At 44.0% G+C, this 13550-nt stretch overlaps 1 protein-coding gene across 1 annotated transcript in view; it reads left to right on the plus strand.

Annotated features, from left to right (window-relative positions):
- Positions 1 to 13301, plus strand: part of RPH3A (rabphilin 3A) — a 267877-nt gene extending 254576 nt beyond the window's left edge. Inside the window, exons 18-20 of the mRNA XM_088449094.1 lie at positions 303 to 384; positions 3429 to 3525; positions 12446 to 13301. Coding sequence (XP_088305220.1) covers positions 303 to 384; positions 3429 to 3525; positions 12446 to 12576 — 310 coding nt within the window. The 3' untranslated portion in view covers positions 12577 to 13301. The remainder of the gene's footprint in view (positions 1 to 302; positions 385 to 3428; positions 3526 to 12445) is intronic.
- The last annotated feature ends 249 nt before the right edge of the window (positions 13302 to 13550 follow it).

A 13550-nucleotide genomic window follows, 5' to 3' on the forward strand; every position in this document is an offset into this window, starting at 1 on the left:
TCTCTTTTTGTAAGGCTATAAATCCTCTTTACGTTCCATGCAATTTCATTCTCCAAGGAAAACAAAATATTTAAATATTTAAAGTACTGTCCAAATCAATTTGTTCTTCTGTCCTGCTGTGTAGGGAAGAGGAATCCTGTCTGGGGGAGGACATATCGGCTAAACACAATGGTCTGTCCTAGGGCTCTGCTTACTTGTTGATATGAGGAAAAAGTTTGGACCCATTTGTATCTATATATAATACTATATGCACGCACATTTGTGTCTGTTTGTCTTTAAACCTGTGTTTGTTGCATTTTTAGATGGCTAAAACCTGAGGGGGGCAAGAAATCAAAACAGAAGACTCAAATTAAAAAAAAAACTCTTAATCCAGAATTCAATGAGGTGAGGTGGTAATGACTAATAATTCAAGTATTATTGTGTTATATAAATAAACTATCATCATATTGACCAGAATAACATTGAGACTTTACATACATGAATATCTGTAATAATAACCAGCCAACCCAAGAAAAGAGACAACTTGTGTTTTGGTGTTTGGTGGCTGCTTTAATTAAGGCTGCAACATTACTGACAATGGTTTTTACCACAATGGTACAGATATGTCCAGCTGCATCCTTGTCTGTAGCGCAGAGTTTTGCGCCATGCGTGGCGCGAGATAGAACCAGCCAGTCCTGGTTCCTAAAATTATGGGGAACAAAACATGTAGGGTTCCCCCCGTAATTTAGGAACCAGCACCTATCTGCAGGGCCAGTCCTGGTTTTAAATATAGGGGAAAAAATGCATAGGGGTCCCACATTTAAAACCAGCACCGGAACGTAACCAACCGGGGTATAATGCCACAGCCAGGAGACCCTATCACTGTGTCTCCCCAGCCAAAGCATTCACACCCCAAGCCGGTCATCTCAAGCCAGGGATCTCAGGGGAGGTGAGGACCCCCAAGAAAGGGTCTTAGGCTGAAGCCCGCGGCTTTTCCCCGCACCCCTAGAGCAGTGGGTACAAGGGTATTAGTATTGTAAAAAAAGAGAAACTAATGTATTTTACCGTGGAACTACAGGTGCCAGCATGTCTACCCTTTGGCACTTCTGGAACTACAAGTGCCAGCAGGTGAATTACAGGTGAATGTAATAAAGTTGTACTTTAGATGGTGTGTGTGTGTACTGTGTTTTTTTTTAAACTATTTATTTTACAGTGGGGGTACGGGTGCTGGCCGCCTGCTGGCACTTGTAGTTCCACAAGTGCCAAGGGTCAGGCATGCTAGCACCTGTAGTTCCACTGTAAAGTACAATAGTTTTGAACTATTTCCCCCATTATTACCCCTGTACCCACCACTCCAGGGGTGTGGGGAAGAGCCCCAGCCTAAGCCTGGAGTTTCAGGAGAGAGAGGACGCCTTCTTGGGGGGATCCCCACATCCCCTGAGATCCCCGGCTTGGGCTTACCGGCTTGGGGTGTTAATGCTTTGGCCATGGAGACCCGATGATAGGGTCACCTGGCTGTGACATTACACTCTGGTCGGTTTGGGTCCGGTGCTGGTTTTAAATATAGATGGACCCCTACTCATTCCCCCCACCCTATATTTAAAAGCAGGACTGGCCCTGCAGCCAGGTGCTGGTTCCTAAATTACGGGGGAACCCTACACTTTTTGTTCCCCATAATTTTAGGAACCAGGACTGGCTGAGCAGTCCAGGGCTGGTTATGCTTTTGTGGGGGGGGACCCTACGCCATTTAAAAAAAAACACTTTAAATTAGGTATGCATGCAGAAACATACACAAATCACACTGATCTGTGTATGTTTCTGCCAAACTCGCAGCTCAGGAGGTGGAGTGTTTGAAACTTCAATTTATCAGCGAGTTTGCGACAATCTCACCCGAGATTGGAATCTAGATTCTTGGTAAAGTCCCGAGTTGTATCTTTTTCATGAAAAGAACTTTCAAGTTTGGCCGATAGTGAGTTGATTCGAGTTTGCAATCTCACCTGAGTTTTATCAGTGAAAAGATAGAAATCTCTCCCAAACTCACCCGAGTTTGTCTTTAGTAAATTTGCAAGATCAAAAAAAATGCCTAAACTCACCCGAGATTGCCATCTCGACCAAACTCGAATCTTAGTAAATTTACCCCTAGGTAGGTGTGCTTTCGACTGGTGATTGTTAATTAAACAAGGCTGCTAGAAGAGCAGTCCTGCTCAGAGCACTCTGGAGCGAGATCTAGGGCTTGTAATGAAGTGAAATGTGGACAACAGGTACTTCAGAAGAAGCACAAGCCAAGAAGTAGGCAACATCTGGCACTCCAGCTGTTGTGGAGCTACACATCCCAGCATGCCCTGCTATAGTTTTATCATGCTGGAATGTGTAGTTCCACAATAGCTGGAGTGCCACACGTTGCCTATCCCTGCTCTAACCTTTTATTGAAAAAAAATGTTAGTTACAAATTTAGTTTTTTGAAGTGGTAACAGACAGGACCCCGCACTTGTTCCATCAGTGGACACGGGTATTATTGCATGTTGGACAATTTTTCAGTACCAGAACTGCAACAACTTTAGTATCCCCAAGATATCCTATTCATGCAAGATGGTGTATCACCTCATCGCCACCTGGTGACAAGATTTGTAACTAAAATTAGCACAGACAAATAGGCAGTAGTGCATTTGGATTCCTCTAGGAAATAAATGAGCAATGATCTTTTAGGAAGATCCAGAGTAATTATTTACTTCTTCACACTACATACAGGCATCAAGCAAATTGTTCACCATTGGCCTTGCGTATGCATCAAACTTGGTCACAGCATTCACTTTTTGGAGATCCACATACAGATGTGTCCACATACATCTATCCTCCATGCGCTACGAGACGCATTACAGATAACGTGTGAGCACCGTGTGACTCTGTAGCTTTGAGCGTCTTTTCAAGCAACTTTTTCCTTAAAATGCATCTTGTTCGCAAAGTGATACTAATAGGACACACTAGAAGCTTCTGTTGATTAAAATGATATGTGGTATGCCTATGTTCTGTCTGGGGAGGGGGACTCAGAAGATGCTGCTCTTAGAAGATGAAGCTTTGGATGGTGTTAGAGAACGGAGTTTTAAATGAAGATTAAACTCAAAATCTATAGTTTGTTGCCATGATTCTTACCCTAGTATTGAGGGGCCATACAAAGTAAACACCTAGGGGTAAATTTACTAAAGTGAGAGTTATTAGAAGTGAGTTTTAAAAGAGATGTTGCCCGTAGCAACCAATCAGATTCTAATTAACATGTAACTAGCACCTTCTAGAAAATAATAGCTAGAATCTGTCTGATTGGTTGCTATGGGCAACATCTCTTTTAAAACTCACTTCTAAAACTCTCACTTTAGTAAATTTAACCCCTACAGTAATGCACCAGCTATGTTAGTGTGTTCCAGATTGACAGTATTTGTATTGCTTTTTTCTAGGAATTTTTCTTTGATATAAAGCACAGTGACCTGGCAAAGAAACAATTAGATGTATCGGTGTGGGACTATGATATTGGGAAATCCAATGATTATATAGGTAAGATCACCATATGTATGTAATACATGTATGTTAAAACAATCCATTGCCACACACAATATATCAAGCTATATATCACTGCATTTGTGGGATATACAATACTTTCAGAATGCAAGAATAGTTTTCAGACATACAGTGCATCCGGAAAGTATTCACTTTTTCCACATTTGTTATGTTACAGCCGTATTCCAAAATGGTATAAATTCCTTTTTGTCCTCAAAATTCTACACACAATACCCCATAATGACAATGTGTAAGAAGTTTTTTTGAGATTTTTGCAAATTTAATTAGAAAAAAAACAACTAGAAATCACACGTACATAAGTATTCACAACCTTTGCTCAATACTTTGTTGATGCACCTTTGGCAGCAATTACAGCCTCAAGTCTTTTTGAATATGATGTGACAAGCTCGGCATACCTATCTTTGGGCAGTTTCGCCCATTCATCTTTGCAGCACCTCTCAAGCTCCATCAGGTTGGATGGGAAGCGTCAGTGCACAGCCATTTTCAGATCTCTCCAGAGATGTTCAATTGGATTCAAGTCTGGGCTCTGGCTGGGCCACTCAATAACATTCACAGAGTTGTCCTGAAGCCACTCCTTTGATATATTGGCTGTGTGCTTAGGGTCGTTGTCCTGCTGAAAGATGAACCGTCGCCCCAGTCTGAGGTCAAGAGTGCTCTGGAGCAGATTTTCATCCAAGATGTCTCTGTACATTGCTGCATTCATCTTTCCCTCCTGCCTAGTCTCCCAGTTTCTGCTGCTGAAAAACATCCCCACAGCATGATGCTGCCACCACCATGCTTCACTGTAAGAATGGTATTGGCCTGGTGATGAGTGGTGTCTGGTTTGCTCCAAACATAATGCCTGAGTTCAATCTTTGTCTCATCAGACCAGAGAGTCCTTCAGGTGCATCTTGGCAAACTCCAGGTGGGCTGCCATGTGCTTTTTACTAAGGAGTGGCTTCCTTCCGTCTGGCCACACTAATATACAGGCCTGATTGGTGGATTTCTCAAGAGATGGTTGTCCTTCTGGAAGGTTCTCCTCTCTCCACAGAGGAGTGCTGTAGATCTGACAGAGTGACCATCGGGTTCTTGGTCACCTCCCTGACAAGGGCCCTTCTCCCCCGATCGTTCAGTTTAGATGGCCGGCCAACTCTAGGAAGAGTCCTGGTGGTTCCGAACTTCTTCCATTTACGGATGATGGAGGCCACTGTGCTCATTTGGACCTTCAAAGCAGAAGAACATTTTCTGTACCCATCCCCAGATTTGTGCCTCGAGACAATCCTGGTTGGAGGTCTACAGACAATTCCTTGGACTTCATGCTTGGTTTGTGCTCTGACAATCACTGTCAAGTTTGGGACCTTATATAGACAGGTGTATGCCTTTCAAAATCATGTCCAATCAACTGATTTTACCACAGGTGGACTCCAAATAAGCTGTAGGAACATCTCAAGGATGATCAGTGGAAACGGGATGCACCTGAGCTCAATTTTGAGCTTCATGGCAAAGGGCGTGGATACTTATGTACATGTGATTTCTTAGTGTTTTTTTTTTTTTTTTTTAAATTAAATGAGCAAAAAAACTTTTTACACGTGGTCATTATGGGGTATTGTGTTGAGGACAAAAATTTATTTATTCCATTTTGGAATAAGGCTGTAACATAACAAAATGTGGAAAAAGTGAAACGTTGTGAATACTTTCTGGATGCACTGTATATGTAAATTTGTGCTTTCATTTGCAAACAAAACCGTAATAAAACAGACAGGCAGAGAGGTAAGGAGTCCTGCTTGCAAGCTTACACTCTATAAGATAATAGCTTCAGGGGTTTGGGTCATTGTGGTGTTGTCAACGGAATTAGAGATGTCGGGCCAAATGTAATAGGGTGAGAGTTTAGAAAATGTGAGAGTTTAGCAGTAAACTCTCACATTGGTTGAGTTTTATCTTCAAAATGGGAAAACATCTGAATGAGATTTTAAATCGTGAGAGTTTTTTAAGTCTAAAAAAACATGCAATTTCGCTCTGTTACTTTGTTTTTGGACTCTATTACATTGGCAAAGTTTAAAAAGTGTCAGAAACTCTCACTTTTCTAAACTCTCACCCTATTACATTTGGCCCGTCATGTCTGTAACTACTGTTGGCCAGTGGGAATATTATTGTCTCTGTTTTTGAAAGATTGAGTTTGACAAGTTGAGAGATGGCAAGACAAAGAGATATTCAGTAACGTGAGCCAAACCTGATGGTGAGAGATCTGGTGAGAATAGGTATTTTTGAGTATAATTAAAATACTGAAATCTGAATGAGCGTAAAAGTTTTCCAAGAGAAGTTGGTTAAGAAAAAGAAGAGTACTGAGCCTTGTGGTACTCCAACTAATATAGGAAGCGAGGAGGTGATGGATCCATAAAAATGAACAATGAAAGAGTGATTTGCTAAGTAGGATGAGTATCAGGATAGTGTCCTAGCGATTGTAGCGTTTGTAAGAGAGTGGTCAATAGTGTCAAATGTAGCAGAGAGATCCAAGAGAATTAGATGTGGCTCAGGGGCGTTTCTAGAGAGAAGGGGGCCGTGTGCAGATTCCGACACGGGCCCCCTCCTCTCCGCCCGGCGGCCGGCAGCACACTGAGATGTGCGCTGCCAGCGCCGGAGTTATATACTCTGGGCACTAGAGTGTGCCCAGAGTCTATAGTGTATGCGCAGGTCACTGGGAAAATGGCCGCTGCGGCCATTTTCTGTGTACTGCTCATGCGCAAACGATGGGAAAATGGCCGCCGCCATTTTCCAGTCATTTTACAGCGCTGGACCCCCGCGCCGACATGGGACTCTGGAGAGGTAAGTAATATTATGGGTGCAGGGTGTGCATTGCGGGGCCCCCCTGGACCCAGGGGCCCGTGTTCCCCGCACACCCTGCACCCATTATAGATACGCCCCTGATGTGACTAAATGGCATTTCGATTTAGCAGTACTCAAATCATTAGTAAGTGCAGTCTCTTACTCTTACATTCTAAGTAAGTGTGGGAAACACTTGATATTGGAAAAACAAGTGTATCTACTAGTTGGTATACATGTTAATGAATTATTTCCTAGTTCCAGGCAGCTAATGATTACAGGTACAATGCGAGATTCTGACTGAGCAGCTGATGATAACAGGTAGCAGTGGCGGACCTAGAGAGTGGTGGGCCTAGGTGCAAGAAGATGCTTTGGGCCCCCCAATGCAGTGCCCCCAGTAGTGGCCCCCCAATGCAGTGCCCCCAGTAGTGGCCCCCCATGCAGTGCCCCCAAAAGTGGCCCCCCCTATGCAGTGCCCCCAGTAGTGGTCCCCCCTATGCAGTGCCCCCTGTCGTGGTCCCCCTTATGCGGTGCCCCCAGTAGTGGTCCCCCCTATGCGGTGCCCCCAGTAGTGGTCCCTCCTATGCTGTGCCCCCAGTAGTAGTCCCTTTGCCGGATTAAAGCCAGGGCGACAGGGGCGGTTGTCCAGGGGCCCCCACACATAGGGGGGCCCCACACTCTGTCCCCTGCCACTACTGCCTTTCCCCTACTAATACTGGCAGAGTACAGCATCTAGCTGTCTGTGTTTTAGTCCTCCTCGGCAGTCACCGGTGACTGCAGGCGGGCAGCGCTCGCTGAGCACTTTAGCTCAGAGCGCAGCGCTGCTTCAGAAAGCGGACAGGCTATGCGGTGGGGCTGTACGGCACTGCAGGCGTGACGTCAAAGGTCGCGTTGCGCAGCCCCATGCCAGCCCACTTCCTAGATGGCCGCATCTGAAGACCGCGGAGGTGAAAATACAGGAGCTGCAGCTGTTGCCCCGGGTCTGCTGCTGTGTGATTGCCTTGGCCTGGAGCCTGGAAGGTGAGTCAAACAATGTTTTTTTTTTTATATGTGTGGTGGTGCTACTGGTTGTGGGGTTGGGCGGGCACAATATTAAATTAAATATATATATATATATATATATATATGTATACACAGTGAGGTCCATAAATATTGGGACATTGACAGAATTTTCAGATTTTGGCCTCTATTCACCACCACAATGGTTTTGAAATTAAACAAACAAGATTTGCTTTAACTGCAGACTTTCAGATTTAATTTGAGGGTAATTACATCCAAATCGGGTGAACGGTGTAGGAATTACAACAGTTTCAATATGTGCCTCCCACTTTTTAAGGGGCCAAAATTAATGGGACTATCAACTCAAAAGCTATTTCATGGACAGGTGTGGGCTATTCCCTCGTTATTTCATTATCAATTAAGCAGGTAAAAGGTCTGGAGTTGATTCTAGGTGTGACATTTGCATTTGGAATCAGTTGCTGTCGACTCTCAATATGAGATCCAAAGAGCTGTCACTATCAGTGAAGCAAGCCATCATTAGGCTGAAAAATCAAAACAAACCCATCAGAGAGATAGCAAAAACATTAGGTGTGGCCAAATCAACTGTTTGGAACATTCTTAAAAAGAAAGAACGTACCGGAGAGCTCAGCAACACCAAAAGACCCGAAAGACCATGGAAAACAACTGTGGTGGATGACAAAATAATTATTTCTCTGGTGAAGAAAAACCCCTTCACGACAGTTGGCCAAATCAAGAACACTCTCCAGGATGTAGATGTATATGTGTCAAAGTCAACAATGAAGAGAAGAGTTCACAAGAGTGAATATAGAGGGTTCACCACAAGATCAAACCATTGGTGAGCCACAAAAACAGGAAGACCAGATTAGAGTTTGCCAAACAACATCTAAAAAAGCCATTACAGTTATGGACCTGACTGTATATATATATTTTTGGATCACTGATAGGGCCCCCCGTCAAGTTTGTTGCCCAGGGGCCCCCACAGACCTTAATCCGGCCATGAGTAGTCCCCCCTATGCGGTGCCCCCAGTAGTAGTCCCCCCTATGCAGTACCCCCCGTAGGAGTCCCCCCCTATGCAGTGCCCCCAGTAGTAGTCCCCCTATGCAGTGCCCCCAATAGTAGCCCCCATATGCATTGCCCCCAGTAGCAGCCCCCCTATGCAGTGCTCCCAGTTGTATTCCCCCTATGCAGTTCCCCAAGTTGTAATCCCCCCCTATGCAGTTCCCCCAGTTGTAATCCCCCCTATGCGGTTCCCCCAGTTGTAATCCCCCCTATGCGGTTCCCCCAGTTGTAATCCCCCCTATGCGATCCCCCCAGTAGTAGTCCCCCCTATGCGATGCCCCCAGTAGTAGTCCCCCCTATGCGGTGCCCCCAGTAGTAGTCTCCCTATGCGGTGCCCCCAGTAGTAGTCCCCGCTATACAGTGACCCCAGTAGTGGCCAGCCCCCCCCATGCAATGCCCCCAGTAGCGCCCCCCTATACAGTGGCCATAGTAGCGCCCCAAAGTATTAAAAAGTGAATGTTAGATTTAGGATTGTTTAGTTTGTCCCATTACTTTTGGCCCCTTAAAAAGTGGGAGGCACATATAGAAACCGTTGTAATTCCTACACCGTTCACCTGATTTGGATGTAATTACCATCAAATTAAATCTGAAAGTCTGCAGTTAAATTACATCTTGTTTGTTTCATTTCAAAGCCATTGTGGTGGTGAATAGAGGCCAAAATCTGAAAATTCTGTCAATGTCCCAATATTTATGGACCTGACTGTATATATATATTTTTGGATCACTGATAGGGCCCCCCGTCAAGTTTGTTGCCCAGGGGCCCCCACAGACCTTAATCCGGCCATGAGTAGTCCCCCCTATGCGGTGCCCCCAGTAGTAGTCCCCCCTATGCAGTACCCCCCGTAGGAGTCCCCCCTATGCAGTGCCCCCAGTAGTAGTCCCCCTATGCAGTGCCCCCAATAGTAGCCCCCATATGCATTGCCCCCAGTAGCAGCCCCCCTATGCAGTGCTCCCAGTTGTATTCCCCCTATGCAGTTCCCCAAGTTGTAATCCCCCCCTATGCAGTTCCCCCAGTTGTAATCCCCCCTATGCAGTTCCCCCAGTTGTAATCCCCCCTATGCGGTTCCCCCAGTTGTAATCCCCCCTATGCGGTTCCCCCAGTTGTAATCCCCCCTATGCGATCCCCCCAGTAGTAGTCCCCCCTATGCGATGCCCCCAGTAGTAGTCCCCCCTATGCGGTGCCCCCAGTAGTAGTCCCCCTATGCGGTGCCCCCAGTAGTAGTCCCCGCTATACAGTGACCCCAGTAGTGGCCAGCCCCCCCCATACAATGCCCCCAGTAGCGCCCCTCTATACAGTGGCCATAGTAGCGCCCCCCATCCTATAAAGTGCCCCCAGTAGCTCATATGCTGTGCCAATGCACCCATAGTAGCACCCCCTCCCCTTATGCTGTGCAAGTGCCCCCTTACACAAACAAACAAAAAACCCCACACAACTTACCTGATCCCCGCTCCTGCCGACGACCGCCGCTGTCCGGACGCTCCTCCCGGGGGATGAGAGAGACGTCATGACGTGACGTCTCTATCATCACCTGCTGCGGGGGGAGCCGGAAGACAGAGCTCATGAGTGAGCTCCAGCTGGCTCCCTCCATGGACGACACAGCAGCCAATGAGAGTCTGTCTGACTCTCATCGGCTGCTATTACAAACACACAGCCGCTGCTGGCAGCTGTGTGTTTGTAAACTGTGTAGGGCAGAGCGCTCTTACTGCGGTCTGCCCTACACTTGTGGGGCCCGGGGGAGTAGCGGCGGTGCAGGAGTGGCTGTGGGCCCCTGCTCCACAGCGGGCCCTGGGGCAATGCACCGGCTGCACCGCCGCTAGTTCCGCCCCTGACAGGTACAGTGCTAGTTTCTGGCTCTGTGTAGCTGATGATTACAGGTACAGTGCTAATTTCTGGCTCTGTGTAGCTGATGATTACAGGTACAGTGCTAGTTTATGGCTCTGCATAGCTGATTATTACAGGTACAGTGCTACATTCTGACTGTAGCTGATGATTACAGGTACAGTGCTAGTTTCTGACTGTGCAGCTGATAACAGGTAGGGTGCTAGTGTCTTACTATATAGCTGATGATTACAGGTGAAGTGCTAGTTTCTGGCTCTGTGTAGATGATGATTACAGGTACAGTTCTAGTTTCTGGCTATACATAGCTGATGATTACAGGTACAGTGCTAGTTTCTGACTCTGTGCAGCTGATAACAGGTAGGGTGCTAGTGTCTTACTATATAGCTGATGATTACAGGTAAAGTGCTAGTTTCTGGCTCTGTGTAGATGATGATTACAGGTACAGTTCTAGTTTCTGTCTATACATAGCTGATGATTAAAGGTACAGTGCTAATTTCTGACTGTGTAGCTGATGATTACAGGTACAGTGCTAGTTTCTGACTCTGCAGCTGATGATTACAGGTACAGTGCTAGTTTTTGGATATACATAGCTGATAATTAAAGGTACAGTGCTGGTTTCTGACTCTGTGTAGCTGATGATTACAGGTACAGTGCTAGTTTCTGACTCTGTGCAGCTGATTACAGGTACAGTGCTAGTTTTTGGCTCAAAGCAGCTGATGATTACAGGTACAGTGCAAATTTGTGGCTTGGAGCAGCTGATGACTATAGGTACAGTGCTGGTTTCTGGCTCTGTGTAGCTGATGATTACAGGTACAGTGCTAGTTTCTGACTGTGTAGCTGATGATTACAGGTATGGTGCTGGTTTATGGCTCTGCATAGCTGATGATTACAGGTACGGTGCTAGTTTTTGGCTAAAAGCAGCTGATGATTACAGGTACAGTGCAAATTTGTAGCTCGGAGCAGCTGATGACTATAGTTACAGTGCTGGTTTCTGGCTCTGTGTAGCTGATGATTACAGGTACAGTGCAAATTTGTAGCTTGGAGCAGCTGATGACTATAGCTACAGTGCTAGTTTCTGACTGTGTAGCTGATGATTACAGGTACAGTGCTTGTTTCTGACTGTGTAGCTGATGATTACAGGTATGGTACTAGTTTTTTGCTCGGAGCATCTGATGATTACAGGTACAGTGTGGAGCAGCTGATGATTATAGGTATAGTGCTGGTTTTTGGCTCTGTGTAGCTGATGATTACAGGTACAGTGCTAGTTCCCGGCACACTTTAAGCAACTAGCATTTGAGTATTACAATAAATTGTTACTTGCAGACACAAACGCATACAGATTCCAAAATATAATCTATATATTGAGATATATAGGAAGGACACAAGACATATTTTATTATTAATACAGGTTTCACTGAGTGTTCAGTTCTAGAACTCTAATTTCTAGATCCACGTTTATAAACAATCAATTACCAATAAATCTTTAAAAATAAAATGAAAACTAAATGTGGCTAAAGTTTTATATAGTGTATTTAGAATATAGAGATGTTAAGTATTGGCTTGGCCAGGCATGAATGCATCATGATTGGAGTGCAGATGATCTGCAGCTATATAAAGTCTAATCAAAGCTTAATTTACATTTAACAAGCAGAATTATCTTTGAAAATATCTACAGTACATATGTTCGCCAACACTTTAAAGGGCAACTGACCTGAATTAATAGTACATTTTTAATCACAATTAGGAGATGATGTATCAAAGCTTCTAAATAGGACAGGTGGAATAGATGCCCATAGGAACCAATCAGCTTCTATCTATCATAGATATGCACTTGACAAATGATAGCTAGTAGGACCCCATAGTCTATTTTGCCAATCCCTACCTAACAATTGTCAACTGAATATGCTGGTGCTATATAAACAATGTTAATATTTGTTAAATACACATACTCTCTCTTCAGGGGATGGTATTGTTGTTTAAAACAATATTTAACATTCTCTAGGACCCTGTGACATTGCTGGGGCTTTGGGCACATGTAATATTTTACATTTTCGGACATATTGGTGTAGTTCAGAAAATGTCTGTCTCTTAGTTTGTGGATACACTTTTAGAGTAGACAGGAGATAGTCTGATTGCCTTGTGTAAGCACTATATTATGGATGGATGTCTCCCTACAGGTGGATGTCAGTTGGGCATCACGGCCAAAGGAGAGCGCTTGAAACATTGGTACGAGTGCCTGAAGAACAAAGACAAGAAGATTGAGCGCTGGCATGTACTACAGAACGAAAACCACGTAGCAAGTGATTAAATGGCAGCTGCGGTGTTTTACAAACATTTACGCTCCGTACCAAGTCACTGTAAACTTTTTATGTCTTGTCTTCCAAAGCATTCACACTTTTAGCTATTAGCGATAGAACAAAAAAAATAATATAAAAAATAGAGGCTATTATATCCTTTATCGAATAAACTAAAATTGCATTTGTGTATGTCCTCGGGACAAATGCTGACAGAAATGGTATTTTAATGATACATGTGTTGTTCAGCCTTCCCTTTGCCAGTTTCTACCCATTTCTGCCCATTGCTTATGAAACACAGTCTTTATCTTCATTGCTGTGAAGCTATGACGAATCATATAAATTTAATTTATTTTCTTTAAACCTTTACTAAGGCACAATGTCTTTGTGTAAATGATTCATACGTTGTTTGTGCACTACTTGTCTTATTACCGGTAGAAATTGTTATTGCTTACTTAAAAGGTACAGGTTGTAATTCCTGCAACTTTCTGTGTGGCTCATGAGTTGATACAGTATTACAGAGCACAACATCAATATAGATTCCGATGAAAGTTTTACAACAGTCCAGTTTTTTTACATCCTGTAATAAATCTCCACACTGTTTCCTGCACATTGGTTTAATCCATATTGATTAGCAAATGTTACACTAAAACTTACCTTTAGCACATCTGGTTATTTCAGTAATGTGCAAGCTCATAATAAAAAGGACTCTTGCATTAATTGCACTATATAAATAAAAATGCTGGATCAATAATTCATCATTAAGTTATTCTGCAATGTATCGCTTTAAACATATATGTGATACCACATACAGTTCAGTAGATAGTTTTGCATTATATATAGTGAAATATAAAGATTGATACAAGAAAAATAGATACAGCTGTACTTTTACTGATATCAAAGTACAGTATTTATTTACTACTTAACAGCTATACAAAAGGAAACAGCGACTTAACAAGTTTACATATTGGGTGGTGTTTGAGCAAAC

Source organism: Taudactylus pleione, unplaced genomic scaffold (assembly GCF_031769625.1).
Source record: "Taudactylus pleione unplaced genomic scaffold, aTauple2 ptg000479l, whole genome shotgun sequence".
Classification (NCBI taxonomy): domain Eukaryota; kingdom Metazoa; phylum Chordata; class Amphibia; order Anura; family Myobatrachidae; genus Taudactylus; species Taudactylus pleione.